Consider the following 18,391-nt stretch of genomic DNA (forward strand, 5'->3'; position numbering starts at 1 on the left):
TGGTTATGTGATTGTTTTCTTCTCTGTGCTTGAGCTACTTTAATGAGCATCTACAACATCTGGCAGAAGACTTTGAACATGTCTCAGAACAACTCCTTATAAAGTATGAACAAATTCACTGAACACGTCTGTAGATAAACAAGGTGTAGACTGGAGTCTGAGTGTGAATGAAGCGAGCCGGTCCCAGTGAGACAGGAAAGGAGAACAGCCTGCATCTATTTTTGAGGCATCAGTTCCATCAGTCCAGATCCCTTCAGAGGTATTTTGAGATTTCCTGTCGTTGCGTCGGCAGATCAAAGCGTCTTCATTGGAATATTCAAATCAAAATGGTCTGTTTGGAAAGGAAATGAACATTCCTATTCAATGAGAAGCTTTTGACTATGTAAAATATTTATTTTCCATTTTAGTACATTGACATTGACATTGGCAGATTTTTTGTTTTTTCTAGATAAACCATCCATGTATTTATTTTGTGTTTGTTACTGATTAAAGGCAATCTAATAACTTCCTGTCTGTATTTGTGTTGTTTTTCCATCACTTTGATTTCTACGCTTCTCCAGCAAGCCATATCATTGTCAGACTCCGAGTACGTACTCTGTTCTCATATGAATTCTGTTTTTTTTTGTCTTCATGTATTGTATTTGTTACTATGAGTGTGTGTGTGCAGGTTTGAGTGTCTGTGTTTGTGTTTGTGACAGACGGCAGTCCCATAAATCTGAAGCTCGCTGGATAACATCCTCATACAGACAGAGTGTCTGGCACCTCTTCAGAATATCCTCCGTCATTCCTCTCAGGACTCAAAAAATTGTCTCTGCTATCATCTGTGAAACAGAAGTACAGGAGAGATCAAAACAGAGAAGAAGAACCACAGTGAGGAGAACAGAGATAACAAGTGGGACGGATGACAAAATGTGTTCCAGATTTTTCTTTTTTCCTCCAGTGGGATGAAAGTATCAGCGGCGTTAATGAGGAGGAACAGAACGGGACTGTAAACATTGTGCCTCAAACGTTGGCTCAGCACGCCGCAATCTCAGAAATAATGGTTCTGAGTCAAACTATTTTCAATCTGATGTCTTCACTTTGCACCATTTGGATTCTTGCATTCACTCCATTATGTTAAATGTTATATATTGTATTTCTGACGGGCCTCGTGGGGGTGAATGTAAGACTCGACTTGATTTCTGATATGCTGCAATGCTTCAGTGCAATTAAATGAGCTGTAGATACACTATGTGCCGGATGGATTTCCAAACTAACCACTTGCTTCTCTTATGTAAAACCATTTCCATGTGAAATATATTCAAACAGTGCGGGAATGTGAATGTGTATATATGCATGTGTTCATTAATTTGCACAAATGCCAGCATGCATGTTCCAGTGTGGTCTTGTTTTTTGCACAGTTCTCTTGACCAACCTCATGCTCATCTTACCATCCACTCGCTTACATCCTCTGTATTTTTGTATCCCTTTGTGTGTGCGCCAGTGACTGTGTTTGAGTGTGTGTGTGTGTGTGTGTGTGTGTGTGTGTGTGTGTGTGTGTGTGTGTGTGTGTGTGTGTGTGTGTGTGTGTGTGTGTGTGTTCAATAACTCTCCCATGAAAAGCGGTTGCTCCTGTAAACTGTATTTCATGGAACAGTGCCACTTCTTTGTTCTCAGTTAGCTTTGTCTTATGGGGGCAGAAACAGAAGACTCACGCACCCCAACTAAATACTAAAACACATGCGCACAGCAATATGCAGACATCCATGCAAGCACAGGTGCATAAATGAGATGAGGACAGACACGCATACACACCCATTGCCCATGTGTTAGGGAGATTAATGGTGTGTGCTGGAATCTGCAGTATTTCTGATGCATATAAGAAAAACAGAATGCTGTTTAGGTATTTGTATTTAACTATGCGTGAAAAAACACACAAGGTATTTGTATCAAAACGCATACAAACCCATGAAAATATAATATAATTTTTTACTTTACTGTAATTCTGTGATACTATTTCCACCCAACCATCTCACTGTGTGCAATCAATTTGCAGTCCATGTCACTCTGCAGAGAAACAACCACTGAACCAATCCAGAATCAACATTCAATCATTGTCCATTAATATATTAGGGTCTTAACGCATCATTCCCACATGTGATTGTTAAGATTATTGATAATTCACCTTGTCCTCACTCTTTGTCTAACAGTGAGGAGGTTCACTGGGAGAGTGTAATGCATGGACGCACTGTCGCTACATTCAACGTTTAACATACAAACACGTTCATTCAAAGCTCAGTTGGAGTTCTGTATTGAGGAGGGACGGCGTAGTGTTAGTTCAGGCAACCACAATTCAGAATGTCAATTATTTTTCATTTGCTGCAAAGACTATAATAGGTAATTGAAGCCTGACTGAATCAATAATAGAATGAGCACCTCTGCTGAAAACAATCAAATGATCACGACTGTGAACATGAATACTATATTACTGTAACTGTAGATCAAATGACAATGTATAATAGCAAAAGGCTCGCTCATACTGACAAACCCACAGAGAATTATCAACTGACTGTGTCTCATGAAACGGTCTGTGTTGCAAATTGGTGAATAAAAATACCAGATTATGTGTAACTACTATTGTGTCCCTGAATGCAGCACAAAACCCAGACACTGAAACAAGTTACTATGTAACAGTCTTTCGCAAATTTCAGTTGCATTTCACGTTGTGTCAATCTTGTTACGTTGCCCCCGGAGCTTTAAGAGCGGTTTGTCAACTATTGAGTTTCAAGGAGCACAGCAGTGCTTAGTTTAAAGGTCCTACCTTGTTTGGTTATTTTCAGTTTGTTCCAAACCAGAACTACAAGCAAACATAGCTTAGGTGTGAAGTTATGCAATGTGAAAACAAAACAAACACTAGTCCCTTTGTTTTCACCTTGGTTCAGACTTGCAGGTTTAAAACGGCCCTATTACTCTTTCAGGCTTAATATAACTAATTTAATACGCCCACCTAATTTACTATTGGATAATGAAAGAAACACTGGCACACTCCATGACTCTATTTTGTGATGTATGATGTCTGTTTGATTGCATGTGTGCATTGCTTACGCAGTACATCTCCGTCTCTTGGTCTTTTCCAGCAGACTGACAGTGCAGAACGGCATCGTGGACGGTGGAGAAGAGACAGGACTTTGTCACTTTGTCGTTAAAGAAACCTCCAGCCTGCAGGTTGTCCACGACACCAGCTAGAAAGAGAGAGGGAAGGGTGAGTGGTAGTCCTCGTGTTTATTAAACCATGTTATAATTCCTGACGGTGTAAATAGTCTTTGCAGTCCCTTTGCAAGCCCAAACACAAAGAACATTTTTCTCATTACAGACTAATTAGAGCTGCTGATCCTCCAAAATAAACTGGACGGCTCTTAGCATTGTGGTTGTGAGATAAATGTGTGGGCTTCTATGTAAAAAATAAACATAAAGAGAAGTATTACAGTAAAAGCAAAACCATCCCCGCCAGATATTAATATTCATCCATCATACCAGACATAGCACACCTGGAATAATGTTCCTGGAGAACATACCAGCTATTGACCGAACTATATACTTCACAGAAATGTTAATAAAACACTAGCAGAAAGCTGAAAAAACATCTTGTGTTGTTGAATGAATTTAAATTGTGTGTGGATAAGCGAAGTCTGGAACGTGAATGTAAAAATACATCATGTGTGAGTTACAGTATGTGGGACAGAGAAATCCCAGCGGGGTTTAGTTATTTTTCTGACAAACTGTCAGGGGATTACAAAGGTTTACCTCAGAAGATTTCAAAGGTTTCTGAAGCTTGAGGCAAGTTTAATTCAAAACTTTTTTAATGCCACTCGGAATAAAGTTTTACAAATTTTACAGTTACCAACATTGAAGAAATGTATTAAATCAATGCCTTTTTATACTTATTAAGGATACATGGGAACCCTGTACTCAAATGGATTTATAAGAGCATCAATCCACAGATTTAAGAAATTATTTTTTTTTGCTAACACTGATACATAAAGTAAGCAGATAGTCATACAAACAGCTGTAAGCGGTAGCATAATCTTTTCTCATTAATTTCTCATTAATCTAACAAAAAAGATCTATTTCATTTTTTTCTAGTGATGTAGACAGACTTACGCAAGCAGCCAGCGAGAACCACCTTTATACAAATTTCCCCGTAGTCCTTCTGGATCTGAAACAGAAACAGAAGCACCAAGCAAAGGTCAGCCTGGGGATGATTTCATTAGTCTGACAATTCAATTTACAAAAATGTCATGCCTGAGGAGCTAAATAATAGCAACAGGGGTATATGTATTGAGGAAAGTTAAGTTAAGAGATGTACATGTGTAAATGGGAAATATATATATGTGTCATATACGTACGCCGCGTAGCGTCTTGACTCCCACAGTATCCAGGAAGTTGACTGGGCTGAGGTCGAGGATGATGGCTCTGGGGAGTGAGGGGTCGGGCTCATCATCCATCTCAATGATGGCAATCTCCTTCGGCTCCTCCCTCTCTGCCCCCCCCTCCTGTAAAGGCGGAGACACAACATTGAAATGTTTTGCTTGAGACGATAAATTGCAATCAAAGGTAATTGCATTACCAGTAATTCAAATTAACATCATGGTTTAGGGTCAGAAATGTCTGAATATTTCTTTGTTATATTTCTGTTAAACTCACAAAAAATACTTTTGTATAAGAAGACAGTTGCATTGGAAATGTGTCGCGATATTAATCCACCTCTGCTGGGGGTCTTCAAGTATTCAAATATAGAGGAAAAAACTCCTTTTGCACCATTTATGGTAATCATGTCTGTGGTCGTCCTCACCGTGGTCACTGCGTTCCTCTTGGCAGCTTTCTTGGCATTTTTCTTCTCATGCCTCTTCCTTTTGGCCTCAAGTTTCTTCTTTGCTGACAGGATTTTGGTAATGTCAATGCCAGACTAAAATAAACAACAAAGGACAACCACAGATAGTGAAGTTCACATACTTTTTCTAAAGCCAGTCAAATGTTGCTTCCTCCTGAGGAACCATTATGACTGCAATGCACCACTTCTTCAATTCTTCTGTGACTTTCTTTTATCTTAAGCAAAATACACACAATTTAAATTTCACATATTCATGAGAACACATGAGTACTTACTTCAGAGGAATTACAGGATACATGTATTTTACTTTGCAACAAACCATATTGAAGCTTATTAAAATGTAGAAGGTCCTCTAGAGCTTTCCAGTCTATTGTGCCACTTCCTCATTGAATTGAGTCACTTAGATCTTTGGGTTCTTCATTTATTAGTGGCTGCCATACATCTATGAAGCTGTTCTCATTTCCTTTTGTTTTGGCACTAAGTCTTTCCATGGGTAGTTCTCTGAATATTTCTTTATACCTCTCTGTTACCGATGGGATCTTTTCTTGAATCCAATTCAATATTATACATTTCCTTGCTAGAAAAAGAAGATTATCAAGCCTTGGAATGGAAGTGTTTTGTGTGAATTCGATAACAGCCATTCGTGCCTTCCTACTTCTCCTAAACAAAATTGATAGCTATTAGCATCTCAAAAACACAGCTTAGGAGTTTGTAGGACATTTTAACTCATCAAGACAATATCATTGGATGATAGGAACAATAATTCATGCAAAAACAATGTATGAGTTACTTCTAAAAACCTTTCTTGCTGCCTGACATCACTTGGTCATATAATTACAGCATTAGTATCCCCTTACACAAGTGCAACCCATTAGCTTAATCACTACCGGTGAGGACAAGCAGTAAGTGATCCCATATTTCCCCAGTAACTCTCACTATTTCTTGGAAAGTAGTCTGCACGCCACAGTGACTGGTCGAGTAGAAAGTCTCATCATCCAGATAGAAAATTACCATAATTCCTCAATTTCCCAACTTGTAAACAGACGTGCAACCTCTGCCAGTGAACAACAGCTCTATGAAAGCTTAAATCTGCATCAAAGATAAGCAAGAAAAGAGCGACCCTGTGGCTTTGACATGCTGACATTTTAATGAATGAGCTGCTCCATTATCTCCCACCCTTATTCAAGCTCTGCCTCTCACCCTCCCTCCATCTTTTGTCATCTTTTTTTTAACTTCCTTCAATCTGTCTTCCCATTTCCCCCAAAGAGACGTGACAGAGGAGGAGGAGGAGGAGGAGGAAGAAAGGGGGGAGGAAAGAGAGGGAGGGCAGTGTTCAAACAAAAGTTTAGCGGAAGAAAGGAGAGGAGAAAATGGTAGGATGACATTTCCAACAATGTCTGTCACGGTCGTGATGTGTGATTTGGTGAAATGGCGGGTCAGTTATTAGTGTGTCAGAAATAATGTTTGCTAGAGAGGAGTTAATTGCAAGGAAATCGTGACATAAAGGATTGTTGCTGGAGGTGGTTGTTTCTTTTTCTTTTTATGTGTGTGTAGCTGTGGTGTTTTTATCTGTATGTTCATATAAATTGGGGCTTATGTTTCCATTATGGTGTTTGTATGTATGATACTGTTTTTTTGGAGGCGTCCGGATTATTATATCAATACGTATTTATATTCATGTGTTAATGTTCTGGTGCTGGCACTATCTTTGTGAGGACTAACTTTACTTTTAGACCTTTAGTGTGAGGACAATTCATCAGTCAGCACTTCTTTAAAGAGCTGTTAAGGGTTAAGACCTGGTTTTAGGGTTATGATAAATGTCAAAGGTAGGTTAAGGGTGTGTGTGTCCTCACCTTCTCTCCAAGTGCTTCTTGGTACATCTCAGCATTGGCGAAGTAGAGGGTGGCAGAGGAACGGAAAATCAAAATCCCTGGCAACCGCTTCACCTGAAACCAATCGCTCAGTTCATGAGTTCATCCATTAAACATGCTTTGAGCTAAATGCTAACATCAGCATGCTGGCCTGGTCACGATGCAAATGCTAATATACTGATGTTTAGCAGGTATTGGTTACACCAATAATGTTTAGTATCCAATTTTAGAACAGTGAGAAATCAATTGTCTTTGTTGTATTGTTTTATTATTTGTTCAGTGATGTATTGTGTTAATTAATTCCTCATATAAAGGCAGTAAGGTATCCCAGGCTTTCCAATTGTTTAATAGATGTGATATTCAAAGTACAAAGAAATACAGGTTTTACAGATTAGGTGTTAATAAAATGTTACGTGATTAGCTGATCACTTCTTCAAGGCTGGACAACAGGACTAGTTAAGTTTACAGTTTAAAATAGAAAATAAAAGTAGTTGCTGAATAACACTTTATGGGTGAAGTGGAGCGTGCGTACATAACACCTCTATATTTTACTCTATTGGCTATAATCTCAAGGCCACAAGACACTGAGGTGTGTTTTATAAACTGCTCATTTGAAAGACATCATAGATGGTGTTCATGCTACTGACATGAGTCACATTTGCTTTTCTTATTCTATTCATCCCTAGATCAGTTCTCGCCCTGAACCCCAATTTCAAGTTTAAATATAATGCACATACCTGCTCGTAGTCCTCCAGTGGCCTGTAAATGTCAGTGCCTGGGACCTGCCCTAGTATGGAGTATTTGGGTCTGGAATACACATAAAACAAAGAACGGTATGAACAATTTGTAATATTTTATGTTCGGACATGGTCTGCAAAAGAATGACACCATTGTTTGGTGTGGTGATTGATGGTTTAATGTTCGCACTGAACATGTGTTCATTAGTGTATAATTGTGGGTGTGTGTGGGTGTATTCCTACAGCTGTGTCCTGAAGATGACGGTGAGCATGGAGAAACCGATGGAAGCAGCCAGTCCCAGGTCAGGGTTTAACAGCAAGGTGAGGAGGAAGGTGGCCACCCAGACCACCTGGAAATAGAAAAAGAGAGTGATAATGATCGACGGGTAGTAAAGCAATAAGTCCAGCGACCCTTAAATGAAGTGCTTGTTACAGAGGCAAAGGTGTTGGACGGAGACAAAATGCAACTTTTCTATTGTTAGATGCTATTAGTGGAGGGAAATCTGAAGTTTGACTTGATTGTGGCCCCACAGGGGAGGCCATTACTTAACTCTTTGAAGTGGCCTAATCAGTTTGAGCATATGTGTCAGTCTCAGGTGTTTTTCAACAGCTATATTGACTTATACTGCATTCAAACGGTTGGCAGAATGGGAAAACATCCCATTTTTTTCAACTATAGAGTGTTCATGCATTATTCCCATAGGTTTCAGATGTTTATCCATGTTATTAGCTTTATTTTCACACCAGCCTAAATTTGCTATTTTCATCGTGTTTCACATTTCTTCAGAAGTGAAACATGACAGACCCAACAAGCAGTGTATAGCTCCTTTTAATTTGTTTTTGTGAACATTTGATTTAAATAAATCTACCATCAATAATATCTTTGCAGCCATTCTACCACTGGTTTAGACACTTCTGTGTCTCTTTTCAAGAGATATTAAAGCTGTCACAAATTCACTGTATCTTCAACTTGGACTTAAGAAGGCTGATGAAAGTGTTTTTTCTCCCTCGGCTGCCTGTGATTACCATCTGAGCAGGACGTGCTCTGAATCGTGTATATGTTGGCATATTAGCATGCTAATGTGTATTCTTCTTAGCATGCTAATTTCTGCACTCATGTTAACATGTCAACACTAAAATTCAGCATGTAAAGTTTAGCATGTTAGCAATAGCAAGTTAAGATAGCATAAGCAAGTTGACTTAGCTTGTTCACAAGCTTACTCTGCAAGTCAGACTTATATTTCACCTTAATGTCAAAGTACAACAACAGCTGGTAGTATTTTGGTCATTTTAATCAGTCATGCTTATTACATTTTTCATCCACTGTGTCACCTTTGGGCCCTATAAGAGGTAACTATGTTGTGTTTCCGACATTAAGGGAAAATTTCAGTTCTGGCTGAACGATATGATCATTAGTTTTCATCATCATGAGTTTCTTGTGCTGGAGACGTTTTCATGAATAAATCATGGTTTTTCTGACCCACTTGTGAAGCACTGGGATTTAAAATAAAGTTTAATCTGTAGAGAAAAATATACGGATATGTCAGGGAAGTACATCCTGTTACCAATATATTGATGAATCAATTATCCCAAAACATTAACCCTTTCCTTAGCTATGGTTTTTAGTACACTCACCATGTCTACTCTGTTGCTCTTCCACAGTGCAGGGATATCCATGAATTGCTTCATCATGCCATGGAGGTTGACAAAGATGATGGCGGCCAGCACTGCCTGCAAAGTGAGTCAAGTATAATATAGTATGATATGGAGAGCTCCAGTTTTGAGGTCTAAAACATGAAGGTGAGTTAGTTTGTTTGAGATAAACCTCTCATGTAGGATGTGGAAGTTTCATGTAGTTGAGTACAATAGGTTGCAAACAAATGACTCAGAGTTGTCAGACCTGAATGGCAGTGTTTACATACATAATATTTATATCATAACTTTGCTTTACAGCCTCTGATTTATTCATTGCTTTTAAATGTTTAATCATTTGTCTTAAAAAGTAGCCCATTTCTTTAGTTCGAAGCTGAAGTAGTATCTGTTTGTGGCCTTAAAGCAACACAATCTCAGCTGTTGTCTTTGAGGAGGTCGGCTCACGATTTAGCAAAAACATTCTTTCTGAGACGCGTATGCTCATGCTTGTGAGCAGATGTGAAGGCATTCAAACACCCACACACACAGTACCTTCGGCAAATCTTCAAAGAGAGTTCCAATCCAGAGCGTGATGAAAAGGATAACTATTGCTGATAGAGCGCCAGCAACCTGCAGTGAAGAGAGGGGGAAGATAGAATCATGATGAATGAAAATCAGGAGAGAGAGATCAGAGGAAGGGAGTTAAAGAAGAAGAAGAGGAGAAGATGAATGATGTAGTGATTATTAAAGTGAATATGTACATGATTATGAGAGGCACCATCAGTTAAAGCCTCTCCTCTCCTCTCCTCTGAAAAGGGCCTCAGCTGATTAATGGTGTTGTCATACTAAATGGGTTTAGCCTCTCAGTCAATCTGTGTTTGTGTAGGTGGACTTCAACAATGTGAGCCAAAATCGAATGCCTAAGTGTTTTTTAATGATACCACTTCAGAGTGACATTAATTATCATAGTTTTTTCACTCCGTTTAACCTTTAAGATGGCCCAGTTTTGTAGCTATGAGCGTTGGGAGTGAAGTGTTGGGATGAAAATACTGATCTGAAAAATCATCTCATGAAACGGCAAGGCCAAGTTAAAACAAGGCATGAAATCCAATAAGTATTTTTCTAAAAGTTGCTGAAATGGTGTTCAACTATTTGGAATAAACACAGGAGAAGCAACAAATATCATGTAAAGTAAATAAGAAAAACAGTCTAAATGTAACTTTATAGTGGTGCATCAGTAGCAGGATGAGCTCTAGGTAGTGGCCTAACAGAAGGCTGCTACGTCCTGGTTATCATCGGGACAGCTGTGAATCATCCTGTAATTACAAGGTTGGCGGCTTTTCAATCCCCGGCTCCTTTGTCCTTGAGAAAGACACTGAACCCCAAGTTGGTTTTGATGGGCAGGTCAGTGCCTCGCATGACAGCTCCGCCACAATTGATGAATGAATGTGTGTGTGAATGGGTGAATAAGAGCCTGTATGTCTGGTAAATTAGGAAGGTGTTACACATATGCAGCCCATTTACCATTGAAGGGTAAGCTAAGAAATACACCACATTTCCTCACCTATCTCAAGTGGTTTAGCCAAGTAGACTGTTTTGGTTTGGGATTTTTTCTGTATTGATACTAGGAGGGGTAAGTTCGAAAATACAGGACTTACTATATGAAATGATCCATAAAATCCAAATAGCCCATAAATGTAATAGTCTCAAACTAAACCTACATTGCTGACTGATTTCTAAAAATCGTACAGAAGGCTCTCTGCACAGAGATAAAAGCACCCTCAAAAAATATTACTCAAGGGCAGTTCAGCAGGATAATGTCCACTCATACTAACCTGAGTCTTCCCGCCTGTGCTCTCCTGAACCATGGTTCGAGACATGGAGCAGCTGATGGCGAAACACTGGAAGATTCCTCCGATTGAGTTACTCAGACCCAGAGCGATTAGTTCCTGAAACAAAGGAAACTCACACTATTTATATACAAGATATTAACTCTAAAAGAGCAGTTCATCCTGGATTCCATCCATCACCACCCTACCTGGTTGCTGTCCACCTTGTATCCATATTTTAGGGCAAAGATTCGTCCCAGCGAGATGGCGATGCCGTAGCCAACCACAGCCAGAGCGAAGGCATCCCCGATCACCTGACCAAACAGAGAGGCAGTTGGGAGAACAGGCGGCTGGAGGCTGGTAGACATGGACAGAGTAATACATCACCCATTACAAACACTTTCACTTTTCACAAGCGTAAACACACATTCCTGTATGTTTGGTGTGTGTGTTTCTCACCCTGAGGGAATCAGTCCCACCACATCCACTCCATATCTCTCCGCCAAGTTAACTTGCCAGGAGATGACTGTAGCAATTACAATCTGGAGAAACAGATAATAAGAGATGTATGAGTGGCTGTAAGTGTTATTGTGCGTGTCTTTGTAAGGAACTAGCTGTCCAGAGAGTATATTACAAGTGCATATACCACTGTGTACTCACACCAAGCAGCTCCACGGGTATAGGAATAGGTAGTTTTTTACTCAAGTATGAGTTGAGCTCCTTAGTGAGGATGAGGCCGATTATAGCGACGATACTGACCACAAGAGTACCAATGTTTGTCTTTGGAATGAGATAGCATATCTCCAACACCGTCTGGAATGAAAGGAATAATAGCATTGTCGCTTAAATGCTTATAGAAGGAACCACAAGAGAAATAAGTAGTACAACATTTTATACAAGAATATACAATGCTCATGTTAGATTCTTGTCCATTACAGTAATGACTGTGACAGGCGGAAGAAAAGGTCTCAGTCCTGGCTGATGTGTTGCAGAGATAAAATCATGCTTATCAGAGGGGTAGAGATACATATTATATATTTTGTAGCACAGTATGCTTGATGAAGTTTTATTCTCTCACTTGTAGAAGTCACTCAGGACTGTCCACAATCCTAAAACGCTTTGGAAATAATTCAGCATTACTCTTTAATATGATTAAAAAAACATGTAGAAGCCAGCATGTGTTGACGACTGTGTCCTTTCTTACGTATATCAATGACAAGGGTCCACTGTGTCTCAGAGGGCTGATGCCAAAGGTGTATTTGAGCTGGGACACGATGACGTGGATGGCAGCTCCTGTGGTGTAACCTCGGACCAGCGGCTCAGACAGGTAGGTCACAACGAAACCAAACTGGACTAGGCCGAGCAGAATCTACACACATGTTGAAAGACACATGGAGCTTCACATTAACAAGAGGGGAAGACAAACAGGGACACAGCAGCCATGCACTTGTAGCTTCAAATAATATTCGGTTTGTAGATGATAGCCAGTGTGAAGCTTTACAGCTGCACAAGGAACAACGCGTTCACTAATACACTGGCCTAAGCCATCATAGCTAATTTATTAAAATGTTACCTTTTACAGTTACCTGGACAGTGGATGATCCAAGAGTTTTCTTGCTCAAGGTCACAGTTAGTATATAAAGGCTCAAAGAAATTGATCCTATTAAAGGTTAAACACTTTGTCTACAAAGAGCGACATGTATTTCTTGTTAGCAGCATGTGTCTATTGATAGTGTTGACGGCATTCTGTCCAAGAAACATCAACAGCCAATGGAAGGATTACTCCAAAATATTTGACTTCCAGTAACTCTTTTTTACCTGAAATATTCCAGACAAGAAGGTGACGGCTGCAGCCACTCTGACCCTCTCTGCGTCCCGGGAGAGGATGTCGACTATACTGGAGTTGGTCATATTGTCCCATGTCATAAAGTTGGAGTCTGGTGCTAATCGCTCCGTCACCCCTCCTATCATCACACTCATCACTGCATATGTTCCTAAAGAAGGGAGACAAAGACATCAACACATATTTTGCTGGCCATTAAAAAACATATTTGATATTTAGAGAGACATCTTTCTCAATGCCCTTGGTCCTGAAGCCCATTTTCTTCCTCAGCTTCTTGCCACCTCTGAAGTGGTCCTATGAGATACATTATCTTCTGCCAACGTGGTAACAGTTGTAACCATTTGGGTTATTTTACTTTCTGGTTTTGACTGTCCCCTTTTTACTGGTTTGACATCTTTTGGAAGCTGATGTATTTACACCTACCAAGAAGAAAGAGCAATATAAAAAAGCAATCGTAAAGTTGGATGAGCTTTTTTGGGAGGACTCTGGTTCCAGAAGTAAACATCCTATTTATTTTCCTATAGACAATGTGGCATTACACAAAGTTGGAGCACTTCTATGGTTTGAATCGGCATGGCACTCTGCCAGATAATCAGAAGATGAATAGAAGTTTGGCGCTGGGTTGTTCATAAATTCTACGTAAAACCTTTTTGAATTTGCTGTCACTGTAATCCAAGGCTTTAACTGGTTCCCTCCATGGCATCGGTGGCAGAGGCTCAGGAATATTGTAGTATTTAGACAGGTCTGCCAAGCCAAACTGACAACAAAACATGATTTTTCAGGACAAAAGTTGAAATAATTAAAACGGGTGGCCATGGCTGATAGGACCACACTTACTCAGACTTTAACGAGCAGATTAGCCGAATTGTCTTAGAATGTTTAAACTCTTTTTCCTTTTCCATTTACTCATGAACATTAGAATTATTGAGAAATACTTCAAGTTTTGAGAAACATTTTTTAGTTGTTTTAAAAACAAACATGTCAAAAGTTTTGTAATGACTTCCTCTCAATCAACCAATAGAAGGGCTTCAGCTAGAAATATCATATACTGTATGTCTTTGATTAAAACCTGAACCTTGTCGATTACCGACAATGAAAAATGTGTCTTTCCGTGTGTTAGTAATCCTGCTCTATTTCTTGTTCTTCTTTTTCATACTATCCAATTAACTTTATGGTGGATTACTCCCCCCTTGTCAAAATGACTGGTGTGCAGTTGAAGTACAAACCTATTGAGATGTGCTTGGAGGTGCCAAAGATGAAGTAGATGAGGACTGGGTAGAAGGAGGAGTAAAGTCCAAAGACTGCAGGAACAGCTGCTAGCAGGGAATAGGCCATACCTGTGCTGATAACAGAGGATATGATTTCCAACAATACAGTAATAATTAGACGGCAGCTAATAACAAGTAATATAATGAGTAGTAGGGTAATGCAAAACCTGCAGATTACCATTACAATTATAACAGCATTTCTTCCTTTATGTCTTCTACAAATAAAGTTACCGTACATGGATAAAGATTGTGAACATTTTATTTAAAATAGTTTAACATTGAAAAAAAAAAAGATTTAATAGTGATGTCTGTCTATTCCAACAGCAGCTCCCTTTTGAATGTTTGTGTTAACAAGTTTACCTTTAAAAATTACAATCCAAATCATATGCATAACATGAACTACTCTTATGGAGCGCAGGACCAGGTTTTATTAAGCAGGCCTATAGAGAACAGAGATGAAGGGTGTCAGTTCAATGGAAAAGAGACAGCAATCTGTTTTTTGTAATTTAGGATTTTTAGAAGTAACTCGTGCTGATTGAAGGGCTCAGCAGGTGGACACACCACTACAACATAAACATCTCTAAATACACAGCAGAGAAGATTCTGGAAATTATTATTATAACATCTTAACTAGTGAGTTATTAAAATTGCTTTGACATCGGCATAGGAAAAAACAATCGTGGTCACCCTGTGGAAGCTGCATGATCCCCACACTGATTCCAGAAATCAGGTCACCCAGGGCGTTCTCTCTGATGGAGTAACGAGGCAGCCATGACACCACAGGAACGCTGCCCAGCAGGCAGCTCTTCAACCTGGGACCAGAACACCTGAGTTCGTGTGTCAGAGAGACAGACAGAGAAAAATAAGTTTCCTGTCATGTAATCATTAGTGAACTAAACAGTATTCTTACATGTGGATAGACATGAATTGTTGATTTTGGCCTCAGACTAGCTGTTTTATCTCTCTATATATATTATATATATTATATTATATACCTATATATTTCAACATTTGTAAAGGTAAAGGTACTTTGGCCAAACGTTTTGACATGCGCACCCCTGTACAGCTTTTCCAAGAAGATAATAATATGTAGATAAAACAGAAGTTAATGCGCGTTGCTGAGTGAAAATTGTTCTTTTGATTTGGTTTGTGTAATCAGGGGCCAGAGGTTCTAGCTTGAACTAAAATATACAAGTAGAGCACAATAAGTTTAGTACTTTATTTAAGAAATCTGGTGTATGGTGAGTAATTTATTCTGAGTGTAACTGCTGTGTTCTATGTGCCTGAATAAACAAACAGGAAATACGTTTAGACGCACTGGAGAGAAGATGTGGGGGAGCTTTACCTCATTGACTCTTTGACCTTCTGAGACAGAGGTGGCTTTGAGTCAGACCTTCTTGCCATCTCATCCACTGCGTCTTCGTCCAGGATATCCCTGTGCACGCTGTAACCCATCCGTCTCCTCTCTGCCATGGCTTCAACTAGCTGGAACAGAAACAAAAAGATAACTTATTTTCTTACAAATTAGTTTTGGCAGAAAATCAATTGCTTGTATTTTTCAAACGGTATTGCCCAAATGTAGCCATTGTATTTTACACAGTGTTTCCATTTAATTTATTTTTTCAAGTAAGACCAAAAAATATATCTTAAAAAAGTATAACAAATTACTACATCCATAAGATCTTAATTTAATTATAGTTTCGGCACATAAACAGCTGTAAAAAGAAAAAACAATAACTCTGGGACTATACTGAAACATCTGATAATAATTACCTTGTGTTCCTGCCGATTTAGAAAAATGAAAAGATTTATCTTACAAAAAGCCCAGAACCTTCTGAAGCCCTGAGATGAACCATGCACGTTTAGTGTAGGTTTTCAAAGGAGTGATATAATGTTGAGTCTTCAATGCTGATGTCTTTTATCCGTTTTTCCAGTTCAGAGGAATAGATCCAAGTCCAAGTCTATTTCTGGTCTTTCACCTTAATAATAAAAAAGTTCCTTCAATCATAACATTGCACATCCGTTTTCATGAAGAATTAATCCTCTCTGTGTGCAGTGGTCCCTGGGCTTCAAATTGAATCTGGTGTAGAGTTTTCCATCAGATCCAAGTGGTACCAAACGAAAAGTCCTGATTGATTTTTTGTTGTAGCCAACAGATGAAGGAATTTATAATCCACCACGGAGAGGATTCTCTGACAAAATAGGAAAAAACAGAAATAAACGTTGCATAAATATATATATATATGTATTGTTTTCCTCTTTCCTCTCTGTCTCCTCTCTCCCTCAGTTGTCTGAGGTGAGACAGTCTCTATCTATGTTGTGGCTCCACTGCTGTGCCTTGAGACCTTGAAGGGAAATCTAGAATTTGATATAGTTGTCGAGGGAGAGGGCAAAGTTCTAACGCGCAGTTGTTCTGTTGAGGCGGTAACAGAAGTGGCACAAATTAGAGATGACCCCGCCTGTTTGAACATTTATAGAGTGACTAAGTTTTCTGTTTTTGTAATGATTGTCATAGATTTTTTATTTATTGTGTAAACCACCTTTTGTCCTTCAAGACATAAGTAAAAAATGAAAGTAACGTAATCTAAATGTGAATTTGACCTTACAGGAACACAGCATGCTATAAATACACACAGGAGACTAAAGAAATGAGAGGTCGGATGAATACAGAGAAAAATTTAGAAACAAATCATAGTATGCTCACTTTAAATTAGACAGTCTTAGACATATCTTAACTGTAGGTTTTATGTCTTATCTTTGTGTGATTAGATTAGTCAGCCATTTTTGCTGAGTCATGGTTGTTCTTGTTGAATCCTGGTATCACCACAGTTAAGTGAATTGGAGGGCCTGTTTAATCATTGGACAAACAGATACCCGTTAACTAAGCAGGACAAACAATATGCTTTTTGTAAAGACAACTGTATTTTATAGGTCCATTAATCGTCATTTATCTTTTCATTGCTTAGTCACATATTTGTGAAAACCCCAAGATAGATCACCTTGGACTTGCTTTTGTATGACGTTGAAGAAACTGAGAGAGTACAAAAACAAAGATAGTGACATTTTGATGTCCATTGTTTTATCTGAATTTAAACACAACATCGGGTCGCCAATATTGTTGTTTAATAGCGGAACTCAATGTGCGTTGACAGAACTGGTCACGCTGAGGTGTTAAACCCTGGTGGCCTATTGGATAAGGCGCTGGCGTGCTAAGACCGTGATTGTGAGTTTGATTAACAGCAAGTTGTGCTGTGCCCATAACCCAGATATCCATGAATAAAAACCATCCTGTCTACACCTTATCACCGTATTGGATATTGCTCTTTATTATTCGTCACTTTATCATAATGTGAGTCCTTTTGTCCCTGTTAGGATCCTGTAGGAATCATGACTTTCCAGGGACGTGATTGATCAGTGGCTGGGTTACCCTTGCACCATAGGTTATCATGGTGATCTTCACCGGGTAAAAGTGAGGCAGCTATGTGAGACAGTAAAACTTGAGTTAACCCAAAGATTGCTGGAAAAATATCACACAAATTATGCCTGTTTGAAAATGAACACAGTCACTTTCATTTTCTATGAATTTGGCATATAAGCCAACTACTGTAGGTGTCAGGAAAATAGCATTAGTTCAGGACAAGGTTGAACAACTAGAACCAGTGTTCTAGTCATTGGTTTGCTCACTTCAGGGATGTACTGAAGTACCATCTTTGAGCTAAAAAAAGAATCCATTGGACACTGGAGTCTCCATGCTGTGTAACAAAATAGGCCCATAAAACCGGAGGTCAGTGGATCGAAACCATTTAAAACCTGATCAAACTTGATGGCTTCAGGCGGCCACCAGCAGGGGATATTTGCTGGCCATGAGCCATGGTTAATGTCAAACTCTGTCATTGAATCCTCTTTTGTTGCGTTTCCTTTGATTTGGTTACTACCACCCCCTGTCAGATGTCAGAGTTTGAGACCAGAGGAGGTCATCCACAAGCAGCGATCCAGATGACAAACGGCAGCTCCACATTGTCAACAGAAAGAATCCTCCCTTAAAAACAAGTGGGCACAACATTATCATATAGTCTGATTAATTCCACTTTCACTATTGGAAATTACAACAAATTACAATAATTATATCAAACAATTGTGAACTAAATTTACATTTTATAGCACATACCCATTAGCTTAAACCACAATTGAAACACTTATTTGTGTCCCATTAGTTACTGGAGCTAGAGGAGGAGATAACATTACCCTTCATGTCACTTATCTTAGTATGACTAGCTAAACCACCAGGTTATGACTAACTTAGTCCACATTACACAGGCCTTTGAGCCCGGCAGCAGAGTG

At 39.1% G+C, this 18,391-nt stretch overlaps 1 protein-coding gene across 1 annotated transcript; it reads right to left on the reverse strand.

The window, feature by feature from the left end:
- Positions 1-335: 335 nt before the first annotated feature.
- LOC129099260 (solute carrier family 26 member 6-like) lies at positions 336-15,902 on the reverse strand. Its single transcript, XM_054608429.1, has 20 exons — positions 15,824-15,902; positions 15,396-15,535; positions 14,738-14,877; positions 14,009-14,119; positions 12,758-12,933; positions 12,144-12,308; positions 11,600-11,752; positions 11,399-11,481; positions 11,149-11,296; positions 10,946-11,059; positions 9,663-9,740; positions 9,114-9,209; positions 7,722-7,828; positions 7,479-7,548; positions 6,724-6,816; positions 4,832-4,945; positions 4,386-4,532; positions 4,141-4,195; positions 3,085-3,221; positions 336-821 (listed from the first exon to the last, which is right to left on the reverse strand). The coding sequence occupies exons 2-20, from the start codon at positions 15,521-15,523 to the stop codon at positions 798-800; spliced, it is 2,139 nt and encodes a 712-aa protein (XP_054464404.1). The 5' UTR covers positions 15,524-15,535; positions 15,824-15,902; the 3' UTR covers positions 336-797.
- Between the last annotated feature and the right edge of the window lie 2,489 nt (positions 15,903-18,391).

Source organism: Anoplopoma fimbria, chromosome 12 (genome assembly GCF_027596085.1).
Source record: "Anoplopoma fimbria isolate UVic2021 breed Golden Eagle Sablefish chromosome 12, Afim_UVic_2022, whole genome shotgun sequence".
Classification (NCBI taxonomy): Eukaryota; Metazoa; Chordata; class Actinopteri; order Perciformes; family Anoplopomatidae; genus Anoplopoma; species Anoplopoma fimbria.